The sequence below is a fragment of the Oscarella lobularis genome, chromosome 10 (assembly GCF_947507565.1).
Source record: "Oscarella lobularis chromosome 10, ooOscLobu1.1, whole genome shotgun sequence".
NCBI lineage: Eukaryota > Metazoa > Porifera > Homoscleromorpha > Homosclerophorida > Oscarellidae > Oscarella > Oscarella lobularis.
In genome coordinates, this window is record NC_089184.1 from 1,942,646 (window position 1) to 1,963,243 (window position 20,598).

The window sequence follows — 20,598 nt, forward strand, 5'->3', positions numbered from 1 at the left end:
GGCGAATTTTTCACCATTGAAAAGGCAACAAAGGGAGCTGACTCGGAGGTAGTTGGGTGCGCGGGATATTACGACGTATCGACGGAGAGAGGTGAACCAAGCGTGGAGGTGAGAAAAATGTATCTGAAGCCGGAAGCGAGAGGAAAGGGAATTGCTCGAGCAACGTTGTCTATGATGGAAGAACGAATTCGACGTAAAGGCTTTAGAACGATTTTCTTACACACGCACAGCAGGCTTGAGAGGGCGCGTCGGTTGTACGAAGCAGCTGGATACGCCAGTTCGCCCGGATTTATTACTGCGGGTGATACATTATTGAAAAAGACTCTTGATTGATACATTTGTAGAAAAAAAGTCTTCTCAATACTGAAGCCTAAATATTTTATATTTCCAATTGAGGAGGGAGTCTACACTGCTACTTTAGATGCAGAGAAAGGGCCGTTCTTCTAAAATTTTTGAGTAGCACGTCTCGCGTTAATTAATTAATGAACGCAGGTCAATATATCTTGACGTTGTGTTATCCGGGATTCCTTATAGGACTCAGTTGCAATGAGTAGAGATTCGAGGGAACGAGTTCTAGAGCTTCACGTTGGGAACGAAAAATACGTTGTGAGAGACTGGACGCCTGAAGATCGGGAACCTCTTGTCAAAATCGTGCAGGATATTCTCATTTCTGTGCGAGGGCAATTGCAACCAGAGGGGCGAGACAGAGACCTTTTGCACGTAGAAGAATACTACTGGAAGAATGACAGGGGCGAATTTTTCACCATCGAAGACACAACAAATGAAGCTGATTCAAAGGTAGTTGGGTGTGCAGGATATTATGACGTGTCAACGGCGAGAGGCGAACCGAGCGTGGAGGTGAGAAAAATGTATCTGAAGCCGGAGGCGAGAGGAAAGGGAATTGCTCGAGCAACTCTAGCAATGTTGGAAGAAAGGATTCGACGTAAAGGTTTCAAGACGATTTTCTTACACACGCACAGCAAGCTGACGAGGGCGCGTCGATTGTGGGAAGCGGCCGGATACGCCAACTCGCCCGGATTTATTACTGCAGGTGACACACTATTGAAAAAAACTCTTGATTGATAGATTCATAAGAAATAAAATAAGTCACCTTTGACTTGTAAAATTTTCAGTTGATTTGAGGGTGGAGTTCGCACTGTAGAACGAAAAAGATGTTTCATAGTGAGTTTTATAGCACACTTCACCTTATTGAACGCAGGCATTGATCCTCTTATCTGAGAACGTCGTGGCATGACGAAAGGGGCGGGGCCATATACAGTATGTATGAGAGCCACCTCTTTCGGGCTAATATTCTCAGTACAGTACCTAAAGCGTATGCGTTCTTTCTCGTAATGAAGAGGAAATGAGTTCACGAGCTTCACGTTGCGGACGAAAGCTACGTTGTGAGAAACTGGACGCCTAAAGATCGGGAACCTCTTGTCAAAATTGTGCAAGATATTCTGGCTTCTTTTGGACTGCCATTCAAGCCAGAGCAACACAGAGACGTTTTTCACGTCGAATATTGCTACTGGGAGGATGACAAAGGCGAATTTTTCGTCATCGAAGATGTAACAAATAAAAAGGCCGAACTAAATTTAGTTGGGTGTGCAGGATATTACGACGTGTCCAGGGAGAGAGGTGAAAGGTGAGAAAAATGTATCTGAAGCCGGAGGCGAGAGGAAAGGGAATCGCTCGAGCAACGCTAGCTATGTTGGAAGAGAAGATTCAACGTAAAGGTTTCAAAACGATTTTCTTACAAACGCACAGCAAGCTTGAGAGGGCGCGTAGGTTGTACGAAGCAGCTGGATACGTCAACTCGCCCGGCATTATTACAGCGGGCGACACACTATTGAAAAAAACGCTCGATTGATAGATTTGTAAGAAATAAAATAATTCACCCCGTGACTTGTAAAAATTCCATTGATTTGAGGGGTAGAGTTCGCACTAAAGAAGGAAAAGATGTTTCAGAGTGAGTTTTATAGAACACTTCACCTTATTGAACGCAGGCGTCGATTCTCTCATCTGCTTTCTATAGTAATGAACCCCTGCAAACATAAACGTCATTACAATAGATAGTCAGCGTCGTTTTATCTGGAGCTGGGCATGACGAAATCAGAGCCACCTCTTGACTTATTCACAGTTCTCAGTACGGGACCCTTAAAAGATCATCGTAATGAATAGAGATTCCAAAAAACGAGTTCTTCAGCTTCACGTTGGGAACGACAACTACGTTGTGAGACACTGGACGCCTAAAGATAGGGATCCTGTTGTCAAAATCGTGCGGGATATTATCGTTTCTGTGGGAGTGCAATAGGAGCCAGAGGGACAACGACACAGAGACGTTCTTCATGTAAAAGATTGCTACTTGAAAGATGACAAAGGCGAATTTTTCGCCATCGAAGATGTAACAAATGGAAAGGCCGAGTTATTTGGGTGTGGGACGTGTCCAGAGAGCGAGGCGAACCGAGCGTGGAGGTGAAAAAAATGTATCTGAAGCCGGAGGCGAGAGGAAAGGGAATTGCTCGAGCAACGCTAGCTATATGATGGAAGAGAGGATTCGACGTAGAGATTTCAAAACGATTTTCTTACAAACAAACACCAACCTCGAGAGGGCGCGTAGGCTGTATGAAGCAGCCGGATACGTCAAATCACACGGAATTATTACTGTAGGCAACACTATTGAAAAAACGCTTGATTGAAAAATAAAAATTTGTGAGCACTGTACCGCCAAATCATTTGCTTTTAGAGTCAAAGTCCCTAGTCCACCTAGAAGAGTATGTGTACCAATGTCACGGTTCATTTCCCCGCCTCGCTTGAGATCACGAATAGCCCTAACAGTAGCAAGAAAGAAATGCTAAGCTGACGCTTTCTCAACTCACATCACTGCGCGACGATCAGAGCGATTCGTACACGCATCTTCGAAGTAAATCATTCATAGGTTGGTTCTTATACGTACGTACCCCCAGTCTGCAAGGCGTGTGCGAAAGAAAAAACGACAAAAAAAAGCCAGTGGCTTTGTCAGCTCGATGTCGCCTCGTCTCCATTCGCGCCCTCCTCCGCTTTGCTCTGTTCCTCGACGCCCGCCTGTTTCATCAGCTCCCCTATGTTTTTCTCGAGGTCGTCTAGACGACTGCTCATATCGTCCAGTGGGAGAAGATCGTGCGAGTCAAGGTTATTAATAGTCTATCGCCTACGAAATTTTCGCGTCACTGCGACTCTACGAGAAGGATATTTCTTCCGAGGATTTGGTCCGACATCGTTTGGAATTTGTCTTGCTAAAAGAATCGACTCCTATACAAAGCGTTTGATAGTGCAGAAGCGGATACCATTTGTTGAAGGAGGCCCTGAACCTGCGCGAAAGGAACAAAAGCCTTTCATCTCGAAAACGAGCGAGAAATCGCCTTACGAAACCAGAAAGATCTTGAACGTTCTCCGCTTGACCCTTATCGTCGCTCATCGCTGAAAGAAGAAGTGTTGCCAGTGGCGAAAAACGCACGCTACTGACGCTAGCAGTAGCGCGCTGCTCCCCCGGAAGTGGACAGTAAACAATTTTTGAAATTACAGTACTTGCTGTCATGCATTAGTAATGCCGTGCTTGTCTTTGTTAAAATCTTCTTCTTGCTCCTCGTCGTCGTCGTTTCCTCTAGGCGATTTTCTCTTCAATAGTTCCATTGCTTCTTTGCCTGTGATTTTTGCATCATTCCATTGTTTTTTCTTTTCTTCATTCCAGTGAGAAGATCTTATTGCCACAATCAAGAGTACTAAAACGATAAATGAGCCGCAAAGGCTCACAGCCAAGAGAACTGCAAAGACACAGTCACAGTGCTCTGTCAATGGACTGCCAGTCACCATTTCTGTACTACCTGCAGTTGACAAAAACGTCTTACGAGAAGAATTGCTTAGTGACGACCTTCTAGCATCGTCGTCGGCGTCGTCATCAAACGCCACTGGTTCCTTCGTACCGTACAAAACGAGAGTCCAATCAACTAACTCAGGATTGACTCGAGCGCCTTTGTGTTCAACAGACAACGTCCAAATTCCCGCCGGATCTTCGCCCCAGTTGTGAGTCGTCATAAACGGCCATTCATGAAAACCCGCCTGGCTCTTGTCGTTCGGTCGATAGTGAAGCAACTGGGAGCGCGTACCGCTGGGCGACGTGAGAGCAATGCTGATCGATCCTCGGGGATTAGCATAGATGGTGACGCGAGCCTGAACGTGCTCGAGGTACCGCACCTCGGCGTCGCTACCTCGGCATCCGTCCGTGCTCAGACGAAGTTCAAGTCCGGCAACGGGAACGGAATGCCGCCTGCGCTCCGACACTTCGCAGACGTGCTGCGACGGCACGGTCGTCCACAGACGAGCGTGATTGACGAGAGACGCGGCATCAATAATGCCGTAACCGAACTTGTGGCTCACTTTCCGACCGACACCGTTCGTCGTCCAGTCCAAGCCATTTGGACTAACAACGCGCGACGAGCGAACAACGATATGCTGCACGTCGCGCCAGGTTAAATCGGGGCTAAAAGAGAAGATAAATATTAGTTTGATTTCAGTTTTGTGTTGTCACTTCGCTTCCAAGGCCAAAGCCAATAAGCCAGCTGCTAGAGGAGCCGATGCCGAGGTGCCGCTGTGTTCCGTCGTGCACTTGCCGTGAAGATCGGTCGATGACTGTAAGGAAAAGGAAAATCAACCTAGAGATGGCGTCGATGACGTTAGAAAGCTTCTCGACGTCATCGATGCTAACATTCCTTTGCGCTCTTACGATCATCTTTGACGGATTGTTTCCGCTGCTAAATGTCGACGCCAACGTCGACGAGCACGATTCGAGATACCAGGGCACGACGCCGGAGCTTGTCGCCGAGCTGATCGATAACGTGTAAATGCTGTTCGTGTAACCGTCGCAGTTGCAACAGTCGTGATCACGACCCCCGTTGCCAGACGCCCAGACGAATATCGAGCCACGTCCGTTGCGGCCCTACACGGAACGTTCTCTTCCCATTCCGATTCGGCACGTGCATTTCGACAGACCTTTTCAACGCCGTCCTTCAGTACTTGGCGGGTGAGACGACCTGGTCCGTCGACCGTTGCTCCGTCGTCATCGGGACCCCAGCTGCTGCTGTAAATGTCTACGTGCTGCGGATTCAATCCGAGAGAGCGAGCTTCGGTTGAATCGGTGATGACGCCATCGAGCATGCGAACACCTAGATATAATAGGAGAGACGGTGGACGTTGTGCTCGTACGAACTCCAGCTGACTTGCCTCCGATTTTTGAACTGAATGCGACGCCTACTCCACATATGCTGTTTTTGGTCGCAGCTACTTCGCCAGCGCACCGTGTGCCGTGCCTTCAAAAATTAATTTAGCGAATATCGTCTATCAGCGCTCAGCATTATACCTGTTTTCTTCATACGAGGAATACGTGTACCTCGGGAAGGGGTCTTCGTCGTTGTCATTCGCATCGTAGCTAGCCTGGTCATCCTAAACAGAATAAGGCGTGTAGCACGAAATTTAGAGACCTCTGGTAATCGTACGTAGTTGTCTTTTATATCTGGATGAGTGTACTCAATACCTAACGAACACCGAGGAAGAAAATTGTCGGTATTGAAGTCAAACTGGATGCGACTAACCGTCGTCGAGAATACTAACGACGACGTCCTTTCCACTGATGCCCTGCTTCCAGACAGGCATTACGTTGTGATCCATACCGTCAGGACGACGCTGAAGTTGCACGATTAAAATTTGTCTGCATTGGATGTTTCTTACCAGATACCATTGCCGTGGCCAAAGAGGATCCTTTGGAACGCTAAACTCTCTCTTCACCCTTTTACGCCCGACTTGCTGCTCGACCCATTGTACCTAGAAACGGATCTCAGATATATATCCGCCTCCTCCATCATTGTCAGTCCTCTTTCACCTCCGGTTCAGCGCGCAGACGACGCGTTAGCAAGTGGGCCGATCTCTTTGATCGACGAGGGTGCGAAGGACGAACAAACGAGAAAAAAGACTCGAGGGAACCGATCTGAGGCAAAGGAGATACGAGTAAAGGCGGGGATTGCGTTTCGATCAATACTCACCAAGCCGCGGTTCACGTAGCCGTACTTCTCTGCAAGCCGATCGGCTTTCTCTTTTCCCCCGTCCAACTCTACTATCCATTCGTTTGTGAAGTACGCATTCTCGTTGGCCCCAATCGCTGCGACGGCGCAACAAATGAGAAAAAACAAAAACGGGAGCAGTGTCGGCTCATCTCCTCTCATCGTCGGGTGCGAATGAAACGCAGACGTAAAGTAAGGCTATTTATCGGCCCGTTATTAGTTAGGGGCACTGCTTTATAACAACTCCTACTCTGCTAAGATTACAGCAGTTTAGAAATAAGTTTACATATTACGTGAAAGCGTACATTTACTAAAGAGCAACTGTTACGTCCCAATTTATTTTTATCATCACGAGTTGAAGAATTCATCGACAAACGAATTCATGTACACGACTTCTTACTTTTCGATAAAATGTTGACGGAATATATAAAATCCTACAGACGATCTCCGGCCCGATTCAGCTCTTCGTACTCGTCGTCGTCGGACCGATCGCCGGAAAGACTGAACTCGGCGTCGGTCGTCAGCGGATGGTACTTCGTCACTTTTCTGCACCAACCTGGACGCGACGACGACTTGGCAACGACGATCAAAAGCACGATAACTGCAATTCCGATGACGCTTCCTAAACAGAGTCCCGCACGTTACGTCGAATCAACTGACCGAATGCTGAGTCCACTTACCAATCACGGCAATCAAATAGCGACGTTTCGGTTGAGAGGAGGCGCCGATTTTATCAGGAGTCGAAGTGCGATGCTTGTCTTCTGTTGGAGAAGTTTCTAGAGAAGACCGGCTGTCAGCCCGTTCGGTCGCAGATCCTGGGATTTGAGACGGAACGATGCACTTCGTCGTGTGAAGACTCTTCGAGCAGTCGCAGCATCGAGCCGATTTCGAACGAATCTCCTTGTCCGAGCAACAGCGAAGACACCGGCTAGTCACCTTGTGAAAAAGACGCGCATCTTGGCACGACAGACACGAGGCAGGACCGTCGCCGTTGCACGACAAGCACGACGAATCGCACGGTCGGCAAGAGTCGTCTTGGGCGCGATATTCGTTCGACTTGCATTCAGAAACGCATCGGCCTTCGTAAACGACTCGATCGGCGGTACAGGCGAGGCAGTCTTGTCTACCACCGCCAGAACAAGTCCGACAGTCGACGTGGCACTTACGACACGATCGGAATTCTTTGTAATAGCCGATAGGACAGGCCGTCAAGCATTGGCTGCCGTCGAAGAGAATCTCCTTCGTCTTACAGCTAACGCACGAATCGCGTCCGCCGCCGCGACACGTCTGACACGACTCGTCGCATTGTTTGCACTTGCGTGTCGTTTCGTTATGGTGAACCGTTTCGTTAGAGTAAAAGCCTCCAGGACAGGTCGACGAGCATTTTTTCTCGACGAGGACGGCGTTGCCGAGACACTTCGTACAGTTCGTCTCGAGCGGTCCGTCGCAGGCAAGACAGGATCCGTGGCACGGGCTACAGCGTCGTCCGTCGTCGACTTGCTCCACGTACATTCCGTCGGGACAACGATCGACGCACTGGCCGTCGAATTTGATCAATCTCTCGACGCATTTCAGACACGCGTTGCTGCTCGGTCCTCGGCACGCCGAACACGACTCGTCGCACGGCCGACACGTCTTGTCCGCCGAGTCGTAGTAGCCGTCCGGACACGAGTCGACGCACGACGTCGATTGTGCGAAGTAGAAGAATCGGGTCGCGCATTCGGTGCACTCGTTCGCCGTCGGACCGTCGCACTTGGCGCATCGGGCGTCGCAGTCTCGGCATCGACGATCGACGGAACTGGCGTAGCTTCCGCTTTGGCAATGTTCGACACAATGCGAGCCGTCCAAATAGGCCGTTTCGTCCGCGCACGAGAGACAGTCGTCAGCGTCGTCGCCTTCGCACGACTCGCACGAGGAATGACACGGCAAACACGAATCGAGCTCGACATCGAGCCAGTAGTGCTGAGCAGGACAACTGGAGACGCACGAGCCGTTGAACACTTTAAGATCGTCCGCACACTTGGTACACGCTACTCTGCTGTCGTTGTCCCCGTCGGACATTTCGTCCCCCTCGGACACTTCGCATCGAAGGCATTCGGCTTCGCACGAATCGCACCGCATTGCTGTACGATTGACGTAGTATCTGTCCGGACAACGCGTCAAACATTCGCCGCTTTGCGTCAGAAGAACTTTTCCGTCGGCGCAGCTCGTGCACGTTTCGCTCGCGCCGTAGCACGTATGACAGGCGTCGCTACAGGGACGACAAACGTGCGTCGAATGATCGTGCCACGTTCCGGCTGAACAGGACGTCGCGCACGACGGTCCGTCGCGTACAAATGTCGGGTTGCACGACAGACAATTGCTGGCGGATAGAATGCAAGCTCTGCACGCTTTGTCGCATTGCTGGCACGTTCTCGTCGCTTCGTCAGCGTACATGCCTTCGGGGCAGCTCGCCCCGCACCTACCGCCGCTGAGAACCAAGTCGTCTGAGCAGCTGGTGCAGTCCGTCTCGCGAGAACCCGAACACGTTTCACAAGTCGAGTAGCACGGTTCGCAGACGCTTTCGTCGACCTTGGGATGATGTTTCGCAGGGCAAACCGTTACGCACGTTGTCGTCATCTGATGGAAATAAGTTCCATTGCTACAGGATAAACAATCGGTTGCCAAACCGCCGTCGCAGTTGGCGCAGGCGGCGTTGCACGGCGCACACTTACGCGCCGTTTCGTCGTAGTACTGACGATTGGGGCAGTCTTTTGACGGCACGCATTGACCTTGGTTCAATTCCAAATTGTGCTCACAGCTGAGGCAATCGACTTCGTTGGGACCGAAACAATTGAAGCAAGAAGCGTGACACGTGCGACACGTCGTCTCCGCGGCGTACGTACGATTCGGACACGAGTCGAAACACGACGACCTATGGAGAAACTTTCCTTTCGAACACGTTAAGCAATTGGATTCGCCGCCAGCCGTGCAATTCTCGCACGCTTTCGAACAAAATCGACACACTCCGGCATCCGTCGCCGCGTACGTGCCGGACGGACAGTCGCGTCGACACGACGATTCGAATAGAAAAAACGGTTTTCGACACGCCGTGCAATTCGTCGTCTCGCCGACGCAACGCTCGCAATTGACGTCGTCGCATTTTGCGCACGTCCCGTCGACAGCAGTTACGTATCCAGTCGGGCAATCGTCGACGCATCGACGATCAAAGAGCAATAGTCCCTGTCGACACGAAGTGCAGTGCTCAGGTCCCCCCTGATCACAAGTGAGACACGTGTCGTCGCACTCGCCACACGACATATCGATGTCGTTCGCCCATTCCGACTCGGCGCACTCATCAACGCACGTCGAACGACGCAGATAATACTCGTCGTAGCATTTCGTGCAGTCGTTTTCCGTCAATCCCGCGCACTCGGCGCACGGCGATCGACACAACGCGCACGCTTGCGTCGAGTTATCGCCGTACCATCCAGACGGGCACGTCGACGCGCAACGGCCGTAAGATAGAAACTTCGGCGACGTGCACGACAAACAGTCGTACTCGGTCGGACCGTTACAACTCCGGCATCCCTTGTGACACGGCAAACATTTTCCGGCGTCTTCGTATTGCCCTTCGGGACAGAAAAAACGGCACGTCGAGTTCTCGAGAACGTAGAATTCGCGACAGGCGACGCAGCTATTCGGGCCCGCGCCGTCGCAACTTCCACAAGACTCGTCGCATTCCAAACACGTTTGCTCGGCAACGTCACCGTAGTAACTCTGAGGACAACTGTCCACGCAGCGCGAGTCGGAAAGGAAGAGCGGCGTTTGACACGACGTGCACTGATCGTCGGACGGACCGTCGCAATCGTCGCAACTCGCGTCGCACTTCTTGCACACGTACTCGTCGCCGTCGCGAAACTTGAAAAAGCGGACGGGACACGAGTCGAGACAGCGACCGAGGTGGAAGGCGAGAGGAAAGCGACAGGCGTCGCAATCGTTCGAACCCGGTCCCGAACACGAGCTGCATGTCGAATTGCACGACTCGCATCGATCGGTCGTCTCGCGATACGTGCCGGGAGGACACGACTGGAGGCATCGACCGTCGTTGAAGACGAGTCCCGTCGCGCACGAGAGACAACTTTCCGGTCCAGAGTCCTCGCACGTCTCGCAATTGGCGTCGCACGGGCGACAGGCGGGCGCGCCGTCGTCGGTGAAACCCTGATAGTATTTATCGGGACACGTCGGCGTGCACTCGAACGTGTCCTCCACCCAAACTCGCGTCTTGTCGCACGCCAGGCAATCGGTCTTCTCGTCGCCGCGACATTTCGCGCACGTCGCGTCGCACGAACAGCACTCTTTCGTTCCACGCGACGACGACGATAAATACGTCCCGTCGGGACACTGTTCCACGCATCGACCGTCAGCCTTTGCCAATCGCGGCGAACAGGTCAAACACTGGTCGGCATTCGCGCCCGAACACGTCGAACAGGATGAATGGCAAGAGAGGCAGGACGCCGGATTTTTTCGAGTCGTAGCCAAGAACGATCCGGGCGGACATCCCTCGATGCACGCTCCGTTGGAAAGCGTGAAATTCGACGGACAGTTCGAACAGTCCGTCGGCATTTCTCCCGTGCACGAAGCGCAGCTCGAATGACATAGCAAACATTCCTTACTCTCTTCGTCGCCGTACAGGCCGTCCGGACAGGCGGCGACGCACCGCGCGAACCCGTCGTCGCCGTTGAGACGATAGTGTCGGCACTGGTTGCACTCGTACGCCTCCTCGCCCGAACAACCGCCCTCGCATTCGACGTGACAGCGTTGTTCGTCGCGTTGCGGTCGTTCCTTCGTTCCGTGAAGAACGAGAGTCCACTGGACGAGTCGAGCGGTCGTATACGATCCCTTTTTCTGCACTTCAAGCGTCCACTCGCCGTCGGGATTCTCTTCCCACACGTGAGTCGTCATGAACGGCCAGCCGGAGAAGCCCTGACTGGACGAATCGGCGACGCGAAAATGCAGCAATTGCGACGCCGTTCCGCTAGGCGACGTCAATCGAAAGGCGACCGATCCGCGACGATTCGATTTGAGTGTAATTCGAACTTGAACGTGCTCCAAGTAACGAACTTCCTTCTTGTCGCCTTTGCATCCGTTCGTCGTCAGCTTGAACGTCGCCGACGACGACTTTATCTCTTCGTTGATGTATTTCGGGCCAATTTCGCATATGCCTTTCGGAGGAACTGTGGTCCACGTCTTCGCCAATTTCACGAGCGCCGTCGCGTTGATGATGCCGTAGCCGAACTTGTGACTCACTTTGCGACCGGCTCCGTTCGTCACCCAACCCCTGTCGCGAGGATCGGTGAGACGACACGATCGCACAGTCAAGTGCTGCATGTCGCGCCACGTCAGTTTGGGACTGCAAGAGAAAAAGACTCAATGCAAGACAGCAATAAGTAATGAGTCTGGGAGCCTACTTCGCTTCGAGTGCGAGAGCAAAAATGCCGGCAGCCAAAGGAGCCGAAGCAGACGTCCCCGTGTGTCCTTTTGTGCACTTGTGATGAAGATCCGTAGTTACCTAAATCAATAAATCAATAAATCAATAAATGAACAAATGAATAAAGCTTTTGTACGATTTGCTTCTGTGAGTATCCTCCGCTACTGTACGTTGAAGCCAGCGTTGACGCACACTGTTCCATGTACCACGGCATGCCGCCCGTATCAGTTGCTGAGCTGATTGATAGCGTATATATGCTGTTGGTGTAGCCGTCGCAATTGCAACAGTCGCCCGACTTCCCTCCGTTTCCTGACGCCCAAACGAAAATAGACCCGAGACCACCACGTCCCTAGTAAAAAAGGAAGACCGACGTCACTTCCTTTTTTTCCACTGCGATTCTCGTGTACCTTTGCTACGCCGTCTGCAAACGCTTTCCTCGCCAATCGTGCCGGTCCGTCTACCGTGCGACCGTCGTCGTCGGGACCCCAACTGCTACTGTAAATGTCAATGTACTGCGGCTGAAGGCTCAGCGAGCGGCCCTCGACGACATCCGTCACGTCGCCGTCTAACATGCGAACGCCTAAGCAACAAGAACTCTTGGTCGGATACTTGGTCTCCTCCCTGTTTCTAACCCACCGCCTATATTCGCATTATACGCCACACCCGCGCCACACACGTTGTTCTTTGCAGCAGCCACTTCGCCAGCGCAACGCGTCCCATGTCTCAATAATAAGAACAAATTAATTAAACGTATTAATAATGTATTATCCTGCTACCTGTTTTCATTGGAGTAATCATAGCGAGGCATAGGATTGGCGTCGTTTGAGTTATAATCGTGGCTTGCTTTTGCATCCTACGTAGAGGAAACGTTTCGTTGCGCATGGGAACACTAGGGCGGCAAGCTGCGTACGTAATTGTCCTTTAAATCGGGATGATTGAGTTCGATTCCTTGTCAAAGAAAACAATAACTGCATGATTGAAGCGACATCGAAGGTTTGTCTTTACCGTCGTCCAAAATAGACACGACAACTCCCTTTCCAGAGTAACCCTCTTTCCACGCCGGTACGACGCTATGATCCAATCCCTTTGGACCTGACGCCTGACCAACGTTCAGCTAAAAGAACAATTTCTTCTCTCTCCTCTCCTTTGCAATTTGACTTTGCTCACCAAATACCATTGTGATGACCACAGTGGATCTGTCGGCATCTTGAAGTCTCGTTTCACGCGCTTTCGAACGACCTGCTGTTCCACCCACCGCACCTAAAGAGAATTCAATTGACGATCTCATTAACTAATTAATTAAACCCTATTACAAACGATCGTCCTGCTAATTTATTTGTCGATTAACTATAATACGTACATACCGCGACGTCACGAGAAAAAGCAAAATTAGCAAATCAGGGTTCATGTCGTGCAAGGGGCCCCCGCGCGAGGAACTACACTGTACTGTACAATAGGGTCGTCGCTCGTTTTTCTCGCTTACGTTCGAATCGACGACGAGGCGTACGGTGTGCTCGTGTGCCGCGCGTCGCGAGCGACGCGGATGGGCGAGTCGTTTGAAGTGATAGAACGTATCTAACGTTCCGACCTGCGCGAGTAGAGTTTACCGAAGAGGACGCGTGTCGTTTCCGGCTCGCTCACTCGTCCCACGTTCGTGAATCCGCGCATTCTCGCTATTCTGTCCGCCATTTGGGGACCGCCGTGTATTTCCACGGCCCAGTCGTTCGTGTAGGTCAATTCGGATGCGGCGACGGAACAGTAGAATGCGACAAAAACGGCGAACAATTTAGCGTCCGGCATTGTGTCACGAAGACGCTTTATACGCATGCGTTGCCACTCGCGTAATCTTGATTGATTCAATACGTTCGCTGTCCACAACAGCGAATCGTTTTTCCGAGTCGTTCGCTTTAGTAGAAGAGTAGTCGACATCTAGGAAAATTTTCGACTCAGCTAAAGCGCGTCGTGGCTCACATTGAACACCAGAACGCCGAAACGACATGCGGAATGGAAGTTAGGGCGCAGATCGATGATCGGGCCGTCTACATGGCCGGCGAAACGATATCCTGCACCGTCGTCCTAAAAAACCCGAACGCGGGCCCCGAATCGGGCCCCAAGAACCTAGCGTGGCTGAGCGCTCAAATCCACTGCCAATGCCAGTTCGACGACGCGCTTCTTCGCGCGCCGCCGAACAACGGAACGCGCGAAGAGTCGTCCGATCTTCTAAAGCAGCGCCCTCATCTCCAAACGACGAGCTTTGTTCCAACGAAAGGTAAAAGGACACGACACGCCTTTTAGTAATAACCTCGCGTTTTCTTCCCATGGGCACTCTCTCAATCGAAGGAGAGACGGGCATGTGTTCGATGTCGACCGAAGCGATCGTGCTCGCCTGCGACGTTCGACTCGAACCGGGCGAAAAGAAGACATGTAAGTACACTAGACTAGACTACCACCTGTCTATTGTGACCTCTGTGTGTTTTTTCTGAGTAATGAGTAAAGACCCTTTCTTTAGTGATCATAACTAAAGGGTGTCATCTCTTAGATGTGTACACGGATGTCGTGCCCTTCGACTCGCCGCCGTCCTATCGAGGTCACATGGTGATGTACAGTTACAAGTTGACGGTCGGTGCTCAGCGGATCAATGGATTGACGAAAATGCTTAAAATTCCTTTTCGAGTTCTGTGCATTCCAGGTGAGGTGGCGACGATTTGCGTGCTTGTAATTGTAAACTCTCTCTCTCTTTGATTCAGAACATGCTCTCTTGCCTCGGGCTGTGGCTTTGGCCAATCCGTATTCTTGTCAGGAGGAGGATGTTGATTCTGTGACATTGGCATTTCACAGGATCATGTCAATTGCTTCGCAGCGCAGTGCAAGTTAGATCTAACTGGATCTGACTGCATCTTGTTGCCACTTGCTTTCTATCATTTATCTTTTAGGAACTCTCAGTGTTGCATGCCATCGAGGCACAGTAGTCCGATGTCTCCCTATGAAAGATTCGTATCGGCTGGGTGAAGAGGTTTCATTCACGTTGGATTTTTCAACGGGGACCGTCGTCTGTCAGCAGGTACCCTGATTAGAGTAAAAAAAAGCAATGCTTCAAATATGCGTTCCCATATCAGGTATCCGTTACTGTTCAGTGCGAGGAGAACATACCGCAGGAGTGCTGGGCCAATCACGCTCGAATTCAACCGGCAGTGAAGTCGTATTCGAAACGACACAACTTCTGCCTTCACACAAAGAGACTCCATTTCAATTTGCCCATACCACTAACAGCGACCCCGTCATTCACCACGGACCTCGGTAACGACAGCCTGTCGCATAGCATTCACATTCAACTTTTTCCTCATAGTGATATTCTCGTGGAAACTTCACTTTGAGTTTCTTCTCTGCGTCAAGTCGGCCAGCATGACGTCGATGCCCGTCCAACGGGCAACGCGCAGTCATACGCCCACTCGAGCGTTGCCGCCCTCGTCGCCCCTTCGGATGCCCGACGAGCTACGTCTCGGCAATTCCGACACGCCGACGGAGACTCTGTCGTGGGATTTTCCGATCAACGTGCTCCCTTCTCATCCGAGTCACGTTGCCGTTCTGGCCGGTCGGCCCCCTTCCCAATCGGTGATTTTATGAACTTTAGTAGTATTTTCTATATTTGGATACTAACTAAGCACGTAAACGTACACGGTTAACTGCTTTTTTGCACCGATTCATACTGGATCGATCTTTAGTGTACGCGAATGAAAATGTCTTCTCTCGTTTTTATGCATACAGACCGCCCATCTAAAAAGAAAGCGTTTTTTTTGGATTGAGGAGATATATGAGCTCTACGTTTATTGCTTCGGCTTCTTCGTCTGATAACGGTTTTCTCCGATACTTAAATGGAGTGCAATCAAACGATGAGGCTGCTGTTTTGCTCTGCGACGCCGCTCCTGATTCCATTGCTGCTAAAGAGACGAGAATTTTCCTTTCTGGGCTGCTCGATCGGTTTCGCTACGTCTTACCCTGCTCATCGGGTCTTCGTCTTGTCGGAAACCGAATGAGAGGCTTGTGGGCCTCGACTGATCGCACGACTCGGCGCAAGGCGGACGACATGGTCTCGTTGCTGACGGTCTAAAGCGCGCTAGTTGCGCCTGCATCGTATGCATCCCGGAAGTGGTTGGACGAAGATGTGCTAATGTTTATTGATGCTTTTCTCATTCAGTTCCGCGATATCCATGACGAGCGTCGCTGTTTTGTTGTCGCTCGTCTTCTACGAATGCGCCCATTCCGCCCTTTATACCAATCACTGGGCAGTGGAGATGCACGGAAGTGGAGACGTCGAGGCAGCAGCCAATGAGCTGGCGGCAAAACACGGATTCCGAAACTTGGGAAAGGTTCCGCGAAATAGCGAACCGATCGGAATCAGACAAAAGCGTGACTTCTTTCTCAGGTAGGAAACCTAGACGGTGTCTATTGGTTTCAGCACGATGGAACGAGAACAACGAGAAGCATTCCACAGTCAACCATCGCGGACAGTCTGAAGGCCGAGGAACAGGTTAGACCCCGACAAAAGATGTCGACAATTATCCCATCAGCGAACCTAATCGCGGAAATTCGGTAACGACCGTCTTTTTTTTGTTCGCGTTCTACGAAAGGTTATCTGGGCGGAGCAGCAGGAAGTGCGAGAGCGTCCTCACCGAAACGCTGTGCTCCTGCCGAGCGATCCCCGTCTACGGGAACAGTGGTACATAGTAAGACACATACGCGAGAGCGACGTACGCGCCCCGATCCTCAGTCGTAACGGTATTAGAAAAACACAGGGCAGGCACGCGGACCGCCTCGGCTCGACCACAACATTGTTCCCGTGTGGGAAACGAACCTGACCGGTCGAGGCGTTGTTGTCGGAATAGTTGACGACGGTAAGGTCTGGCCCACACATTGTGTCCCCGCCTGGCTAATAGTAGCAACGCTCAAGGAATCGAATACCGTCATCCAGACCTCGCCGAGAACTACGTACGTGCATCTGTTTTCTAATAACGCCAATACACTTCCTAACGTTTACGCTCCTCGCGAAGGCTGCCCATGCTAGCTACGATTTCATTGAAAACGATAGGGATGCAAAGCCTCGCTACGATACGACGACGCCGCAGAGGTTCGGACGCCGAAAGAATAGTCAAATCACGCCTAATACATTTTTTATAGACACGGTACGCGCTGTGCCGGAATCGTCGCGGCCGCCGCCAATAACATCTGTGGCGTTGGCATTGCCTATAATTCGAGAATCGCCAGCATTCGCGTGCTCAGCAAAGGCATGACCGATTTGAGGGAAGCAAATGGGCTCAGCTATCAAACAGATAACATCGACATATTTACGGCCAGCTGGGGTCCGGTCGATAAGGGCGAGGCGCTCGACGGTCCGGGTCCCCTCACAAAAAGGGCAATGAGAAAAGCGGCTGAACAAGTCAGCAAATGACGTCGTAGCGAAGCTAACGTGAAACTAATTGCTTATTAATAGGGTAGGGGAGGAAAGGGCACTATCTACGTATGGGCAACGGGAAACGGCGGGCTTTACGACGACAGTTGCGCGTGCGATGGATACGTGTCGAACATCTACACAATCGGGGTGAGCTCCGTTACCGATCGAGGCGCATCGCCCTGGTACGCCGAATGGTGCGCCTCGACGCTCGTCAGCACGTACAGCAGTGGCAACAAACTAAAAAACATGGCCGTGGTGCGTTCGTTCTCGCGTAAAAGTCCCAACAACGACGTCTCTAATACATATGCGTAGTTGACTACGGATTTGAACGGGAAATGCACGTCCCAGCACACTGGAACTTCGGCTTCGGCCCCAATGGCTGCCGCTATAATTGCTCTCATGCTCGAAGCGAAGTATATCTCTTCTACCCCTCCCACTTCACAATACAATGCTCTTTATCTCTTTAGTCCTCGTCTAACGTGGCGTGACGTGCAACACATTCTCGTTCGAACGGCCGATATAACGTCGCCCGACGATTCGGATTGGATAACGAACGGGGCCGGATTTCGCGTGAATCACAAATTCGGATTCGGAATTATAAACGCCCTAAAAGCCGTCGGACTGGCGAGGACGTGGTGGCCCAGTCCGCGCCAGGCCGTCTGCATCGTCCAGCCCCATATTCACAACGTAGTCATCCCAGTGAGAACTCGTCGCGACATTCAACCGATTTCCGTCTACACGGACGCGTGCAAGGACACCGATCAAGCGATTGGCGCTCTCGAGCACGTCGTCCTCGTCGTCACGATAACGACGTCGGTTCGAGGCAGCGTCGCCGTCACGTTGACGTCGCCTCAAGGAACGACATCGACGATGCTGCCTCGACGTCGACGCGATCGTTCGACGCACGGGTTTCGTCATTGGCAGCTAATGACGACGCATTTGTGGGGAGAAAATCCCGTCGGCGAGTGGAAAGTGAAGGTTACGAAACTGAACGAAAGCGTGCAAGCGCGGCTCGTCGGCTTCGAGTTGCACCTTTACGGAACCGAAGCGAAACCTCGAGATTGCACGCTCCACGACTGACTTATTTATAAAAGAAAGAGATCTGACTTACCTGACTATTATCATTATTATTGTCTGTGGAGCAAAAAGAAAGATCTATGATGACATGGTCGCTTTATTTTGGCGATTGAGAGTTTCCGTCCACTCTGAGCAAATTATTCATTAATTAATTAATAACAGTCTATCGGAAGATGACAACTTACTTGAGCAGATACTCCGAGCTATACCCCGGCACTCGATCAATAAACTTGGCGAATTCTCTCGTCGTCTCGACGAGCTTCGTCTCCGCCTCCACTCTCAATCCGTCGATCCTTTCCATCTCCCCTCGACACGACTCCAATTCGACATTCAATCGATCGACGACGCGCTCCAACTCGCCAACGCGTCGACGATGCTCGCCTTTCACCCGACTCAACTCCTCGTTCGCTTTCGCCGCCGTCACCTTCTTTCCGACGTCGACGGCTCTGTCGCGCTCCTCCAGCATACGGGCTTTCAAAGCGGCAAGCGCTTCGCTCTGTCGCTGCGACGCCAATCGACGTTCGTTCTCTAAAGCCGAACGATGCGCGCGCGCCACGCGTTCCGATTCGTCGCGCGCTAAGCGTCTCTCGTCCTCGCGCGCTCTCGCGATCGCCTCCGCTTCGGCGACGGCGTACTGGCGTTTCGCTTCGTCGAGACTCGCTCGGAGTTGGCGTTCGGCCGTCGCTCGTTCGATTTTCGCTCGTTCGTCGACGCGCGACGTCGCGATCGCTTCCATTCGTCGCGTTTCGGCGCGTACCGCTTTCTCGCGATCGATTTCGCACGTTGCGCGTATCGTCGCTTTCTCGCGCTCCGCTTCGTCTCGCGCCTTCGCGAGTTCGTCCTCTAGCAGTCGTCGCGCTTTCGCCCACACTTCAGCTTCGTTGCGAGAGACTGCTTCTTCTTTTAGTCTCTCCCATTTCTCGTCGACGTCTTCCTTCACTCTTTGACCGATTTCTAGGTCGAGGATGAGCGACTAGACGCTTCGTAGCTCGTACGACCCACCTAGAATAGAGTCGTGCGTGACGTTTTGGATTTTACGGTGATCTGTTGAAGCCATCTTATCCGGGGTTTAGTTCTGTTGCTAGGTGCGCGAGTTCTCGTTGCTATGGTCTGTTCTTTTCTGTATTTGAACACGTGATACTTGTTCCCTTGACTACGTAGCTTTGTATACACCACAATCACTAATGCGAACTGACGTGATAGGCCTTTCATTTCTTGCAGGCAATTCTTCAATTTTCTTTAGCACATCCGATCCTTCAACAATTTTTCTAACACATATTTAATTACTGACATTCAGTCTCGTCACATCTTTTTACCCAAAGGCAACAAAAGACTTGTCCATCCACTTGGACGGCTTTAGTGTGATGTAGAACTGCGAACCGTTTGTGTGAATTCCTTTATTCGCCATTCCAATAATTCCTCGTGAATCATTAGACATGCTGAAACTTTCATCTAGTGACAGTTTTTACTCACAGAGAATAAAGCAAATTATTGTATCTAGACCTGGAAAATTTGGACCGTATATGCTTTCACTGTGAGCACCCGAGCCTCCTAGAATATCTATGAAAAAAAGAAATTGTGCCATTTTCTGCTCCAGATTATACGTTCAAACTCAGTACCTCCGCCTTGAATCCAGCCACCGGCGACAATACGATGAATTAGGCTGTCCTTGTAGTGCAGCGTTTGGCCACTTTCTGTTGCGTGACCAACACACAGTGCTTTGAAATTCTCGCAAGTCTTTGGACACAATCGCTTGCAGAGCTAGAAAGTGTCGCGACTCTTCACTTCAAAGTTACAGGAAATTGATTTTCTTACTTCGAAAATCAGCTTTCCTACATCACTTCCATCAATAGAAATAGTCATATAAACAAAATCAACCTATACAAATCTAGTCATTTCTAAGAGGAGGCCAGCAGAAATCATACAGTACACACATCATTTCCAAGAAACCGCTCCTTGTACGCATCCTTTGCCATAGCAGCATACAATGGAAATGGCCTATAGATAAAAAATACATCAGACAACAGTAAAGCAAAGTACATTTTGATCTCACATCGAATCTTTGACGTCATGGGTGTTTTGGGCCCATTGCAGAAAGGCATCTGCACCTCCTATTACTTCTTCGTTTGAAAACACAACGACAGACCGAGTCAGCGCGGTATCGTCAAAAATTCCTTGCAATTCCTGAATCAGATAATTTAGTCTATAAAAATTCTTCGTGCAATCGGTCCGTCGCCTACGTGCTTCTTTTCTGTCAGGTACGCCTCCCATTCGAATTCGAGCAGTCCTGATACAATAGGCTTTGCAAAGCACGCCGGCTTTCTTTTATAGAGGGCCTAGCCAAGGCTCAAAGTTTAGGTTTGACACTAGAGCACACGTTCTTTTTCACCTCTGCGACTTTTGCAACTTTTCTATAGCGACCACTTTGAAGAAGACCAACCACTCGAAGAGTTTCCTTCTCCATGTAGGCTCGAGACTCGCTCCTCTCGCAGTTTTTTTGTTTATTTACT

General features: G+C 50.8%; 7 protein-coding genes and 1 long non-coding RNA gene across 8 annotated transcripts; 2 read left to right on the forward strand and 6 right to left on the reverse strand.

Moving 5' to 3' along the window:
• Positions 1 to 289: 289 nt before the first annotated feature.
• Positions 290 to 1,586, reverse strand: LOC136191824 (uncharacterized). Its single transcript, XR_010670975.1, has 3 exons — positions 1,112 to 1,586; positions 971 to 1,059; positions 290 to 915 (listed from the first exon to the last, which is right to left on the reverse strand). It is a non-coding gene; the product is annotated as an uncharacterized lncRNA (long non-coding RNA).
• A 1,331-nt stretch (positions 1,587 to 2,917) lies between these two features.
• On the reverse strand, positions 2,918 to 3,519 carry LOC136191823 (heat shock factor-binding protein 1-like). Its single transcript, XM_065980238.1, has 4 exons — positions 3,407 to 3,519; positions 3,327 to 3,350; positions 3,233 to 3,275; positions 2,918 to 3,146 (listed from the first exon to the last, which is right to left on the reverse strand). The coding sequence occupies exons 1-4, from the start codon at positions 3,455 to 3,457 to the stop codon at positions 3,019 to 3,021; spliced, it is 246 nt and encodes an 81-aa protein (XP_065836310.1). The 5' UTR covers positions 3,458 to 3,519; the 3' UTR covers positions 2,918 to 3,018.
• Positions 3,520 to 3,537: 18 nt separating this feature from the next.
• Positions 3,538 to 6,320, reverse strand: LOC136191813 (furin-like protease kpc-1). The gene is made up of 11 exons (XM_065980228.1): positions 6,075 to 6,320; positions 5,915 to 6,019; positions 5,764 to 5,856; positions 5,628 to 5,718; positions 5,532 to 5,569; positions 5,396 to 5,478; positions 5,260 to 5,345; positions 5,029 to 5,201; positions 4,763 to 4,975; positions 4,568 to 4,668; positions 3,538 to 4,519 (listed from the first exon to the last, which is right to left on the reverse strand). Exons 1-11 carry the CDS (start codon positions 6,252 to 6,254, stop codon positions 3,574 to 3,576), a joined length of 2,109 nt encoding a protein of 702 aa, XP_065836300.1. The 5' UTR covers positions 6,255 to 6,320; the 3' UTR covers positions 3,538 to 3,573.
• Positions 6,321 to 6,411: 91 nt separating this feature from the next.
• Positions 6,412 to 13,390, reverse strand: LOC136191810 (proprotein convertase subtilisin/kexin type 5-like). Its single transcript, XM_065980225.1, has 12 exons — positions 13,204 to 13,390; positions 13,046 to 13,150; positions 12,730 to 12,822; positions 12,568 to 12,676; positions 12,473 to 12,510; positions 12,339 to 12,415; positions 12,199 to 12,284; positions 11,970 to 12,142; positions 11,699 to 11,911; positions 11,543 to 11,643; positions 6,773 to 11,484; positions 6,412 to 6,714 (listed from the first exon to the last, which is right to left on the reverse strand). Exons 1-12 carry the CDS (start codon positions 13,387 to 13,389, stop codon positions 6,527 to 6,529), a joined length of 6,081 nt encoding a protein of 2,026 aa, XP_065836297.1. The 5' UTR covers position 13,390; the 3' UTR covers positions 6,412 to 6,526.
• A 19-nt stretch (positions 13,391 to 13,409) lies between these two features.
• On the forward strand, positions 13,410 to 15,366 carry LOC136191817 (RAB6A-GEF complex partner protein 2-like). The gene is made up of 7 exons (XM_065980233.1): positions 13,410 to 13,831; positions 13,903 to 13,986; positions 14,102 to 14,251; positions 14,310 to 14,432; positions 14,496 to 14,623; positions 14,679 to 14,859; positions 14,909 to 15,366. Exons 1-7 carry the CDS (start codon positions 13,567 to 13,569, stop codon positions 15,184 to 15,186), a joined length of 1,209 nt encoding a protein of 402 aa, XP_065836305.1. The 5' UTR covers positions 13,410 to 13,566; the 3' UTR covers positions 15,187 to 15,366.
• Positions 15,367 to 15,755: 389 nt separating this feature from the next.
• LOC136191815 (neuroendocrine convertase 1-like) lies at positions 15,756 to 18,175 on the forward strand. The gene is made up of 10 exons (XM_065980231.1): positions 15,756 to 15,929; positions 15,986 to 16,090; positions 16,191 to 16,286; positions 16,346 to 16,454; positions 16,511 to 16,548; positions 16,611 to 16,687; positions 16,738 to 16,996; positions 17,051 to 17,266; positions 17,324 to 17,424; positions 17,479 to 18,175. The coding sequence occupies exons 1-10, from the start codon at positions 15,771 to 15,773 to the stop codon at positions 18,089 to 18,091; spliced, it is 1,773 nt and encodes a 590-aa protein (XP_065836303.1). The 5' UTR covers positions 15,756 to 15,770; the 3' UTR covers positions 18,092 to 18,175.
• On the reverse strand, positions 18,073 to 19,171 carry LOC136191821 (uncharacterized protein C6orf163 homolog). Its single transcript, XM_065980237.1, has 3 exons — positions 19,091 to 19,171; positions 18,274 to 19,042; positions 18,073 to 18,216 (listed from the first exon to the last, which is right to left on the reverse strand). Exons 1-3 carry the CDS (start codon positions 19,143 to 19,145, stop codon positions 18,186 to 18,188), a joined length of 855 nt encoding a protein of 284 aa, XP_065836309.1. The 5' UTR covers positions 19,146 to 19,171; the 3' UTR covers positions 18,073 to 18,185.
• Positions 19,172 to 19,192: 21 nt separating this feature from the next.
• LOC136191820 (probable inactive peptidyl-prolyl cis-trans isomerase-like 6) lies at positions 19,193 to 20,598 on the reverse strand. Its single transcript, XM_065980236.1, has 9 exons — positions 20,478 to 20,598; positions 20,329 to 20,424; positions 20,142 to 20,272; positions 20,023 to 20,086; positions 19,904 to 19,966; positions 19,708 to 19,849; positions 19,592 to 19,648; positions 19,405 to 19,540; positions 19,193 to 19,356 (listed from the first exon to the last, which is right to left on the reverse strand). The coding sequence occupies exons 1-9, from the start codon at positions 20,550 to 20,552 to the stop codon at positions 19,242 to 19,244; spliced, it is 879 nt and encodes a 292-aa protein (XP_065836308.1). The 5' UTR covers positions 20,553 to 20,598; the 3' UTR covers positions 19,193 to 19,241.

Excerpts from the sequence above, each read along its gene's own strand:
- LOC136191815 (XM_065980231.1), top strand. The coding sequence starts at position 15,771 with ATGACGAGCGTCGCTGTTTTGTTGTCGCTCGTCTTCTACGAATGCGCC. Across the intron at positions 17,267-17,323 it reads AACTAAAAAACATGGCCGTG|TTGACTACGGATTTGAACGG; the intron begins GTGCGTTCGTTC and ends ACATATGCGTAG. Across the intron at positions 17,425-17,478 it reads GCTCTCATGCTCGAAGCGAA|TCCTCGTCTAACGTGGCGTG; the intron begins GTATATCTCTTC and ends TTATCTCTTTAG.
- LOC136191821 (XM_065980237.1), bottom strand. The coding sequence starts at position 19,145 with ATGGCTTCAACAGATCACCGTAAAATCCAAAACGTCACGCACGACTCT. Across the intron at positions 19,043-19,090 it reads CACGCACGACTCTATTCTAG|AAATCGGTCAAAGAGTGAAG; the intron begins GTGGGTCGTACG and ends TCCTCGACCTAG. Across the intron at positions 18,217-18,273 it reads AGCTCGGAGTATCTGCTCAA|AGTGGACGGAAACTCTCAAT; the intron begins GTAAGTTGTCAT and ends TAATTTGCTCAG.
- LOC136191820 (XM_065980236.1), bottom strand. The coding sequence starts at position 20,552 with ATGGAGAAGGAAACTCTTCGAGTGGTTGGTCTTCTTCAAAGTGGTCGC. Across the intron at positions 20,425-20,477 it reads AAGTTGCAAAAGTCGCAGAG|GCCCTCTATAAAAGAAAGCC; the intron begins GTGAAAAAGAAC and ends AGCCTTGGCTAG. Across the intron at positions 19,649-19,707 it reads TGGCTGGATTCAAGGCGGAG|ATATTCTAGGAGGCTCGGGT; the intron begins GTACTGAGTTTG and ends TTTTTTTCATAG.
- LOC136191817 (XM_065980233.1), top strand. The coding sequence starts at position 13,567 with ATGGAAGTTAGGGCGCAGATCGATGATCGGGCCGTCTACATGGCCGGC. Across the intron at positions 14,252-14,309 it reads TCGAGTTCTGTGCATTCCAG|AACATGCTCTCTTGCCTCGG; the intron begins GTGAGGTGGCGA and ends TCTTTGATTCAG. Across the intron at positions 14,433-14,495 it reads TGCTTCGCAGCGCAGTGCAA|GAACTCTCAGTGTTGCATGC; the intron begins GTTAGATCTAAC and ends TTTATCTTTTAG.
- LOC136191810 (XM_065980225.1), bottom strand. The coding sequence starts at position 13,389 with ATGCGTATAAAGCGTCTTCGTGACACAATGCCGGACGCTAAATTGTTC. Across the intron at positions 13,151-13,203 it reads GATTCACGAACGTGGGACGA|GTCGGAACGTTAGATACGTT; the intron begins GTGAGCGAGCCG and ends CTACTCGCGCAG. Across the intron at positions 12,416-12,472 it reads CCGATTTAAAGGACAATTAC|GATGCAAAAGCAAGCCACGA; the intron begins GTACGCAGCTTG and ends TCCTCTACGTAG.
- LOC136191823 (XM_065980238.1), bottom strand. The coding sequence starts at position 3,457 with ATGAGCGACGATAAGGGTCAAGCGGAGAACGTTCAAGATCTTTCTGGT. Across the intron at positions 3,351-3,406 it reads TTCAAGATCTTTCTGGTTTC|GTTCAGGGCCTCCTTCAACA; the intron begins GTAAGGCGATTT and ends CCTTTCGCGCAG. Across the intron at positions 3,276-3,326 it reads AGGGCCTCCTTCAACAAATG|CAAGACAAATTCCAAACGAT; the intron begins GTATCCGCTTCT and ends CGATTCTTTTAG.
- LOC136191813 (XM_065980228.1), bottom strand. The coding sequence starts at position 6,254 with ATGAGAGGAGATGAGCCGACACTGCTCCCGTTTTTGTTTTTTCTCATT. Across the intron at positions 6,020-6,074 it reads GCTACGTGAACCGCGGCTTG|ATCGGTTCCCTCGAGTCTTT; the intron begins GTGAGTATTGAT and ends CCTTTGCCTCAG. Across the intron at positions 5,202-5,259 it reads ATTCAGTTCAAAAATCGGAG|GTGTTCGCATGCTCGATGGC; the intron begins GCAAGTCAGCTG and ends TATTATATCTAG.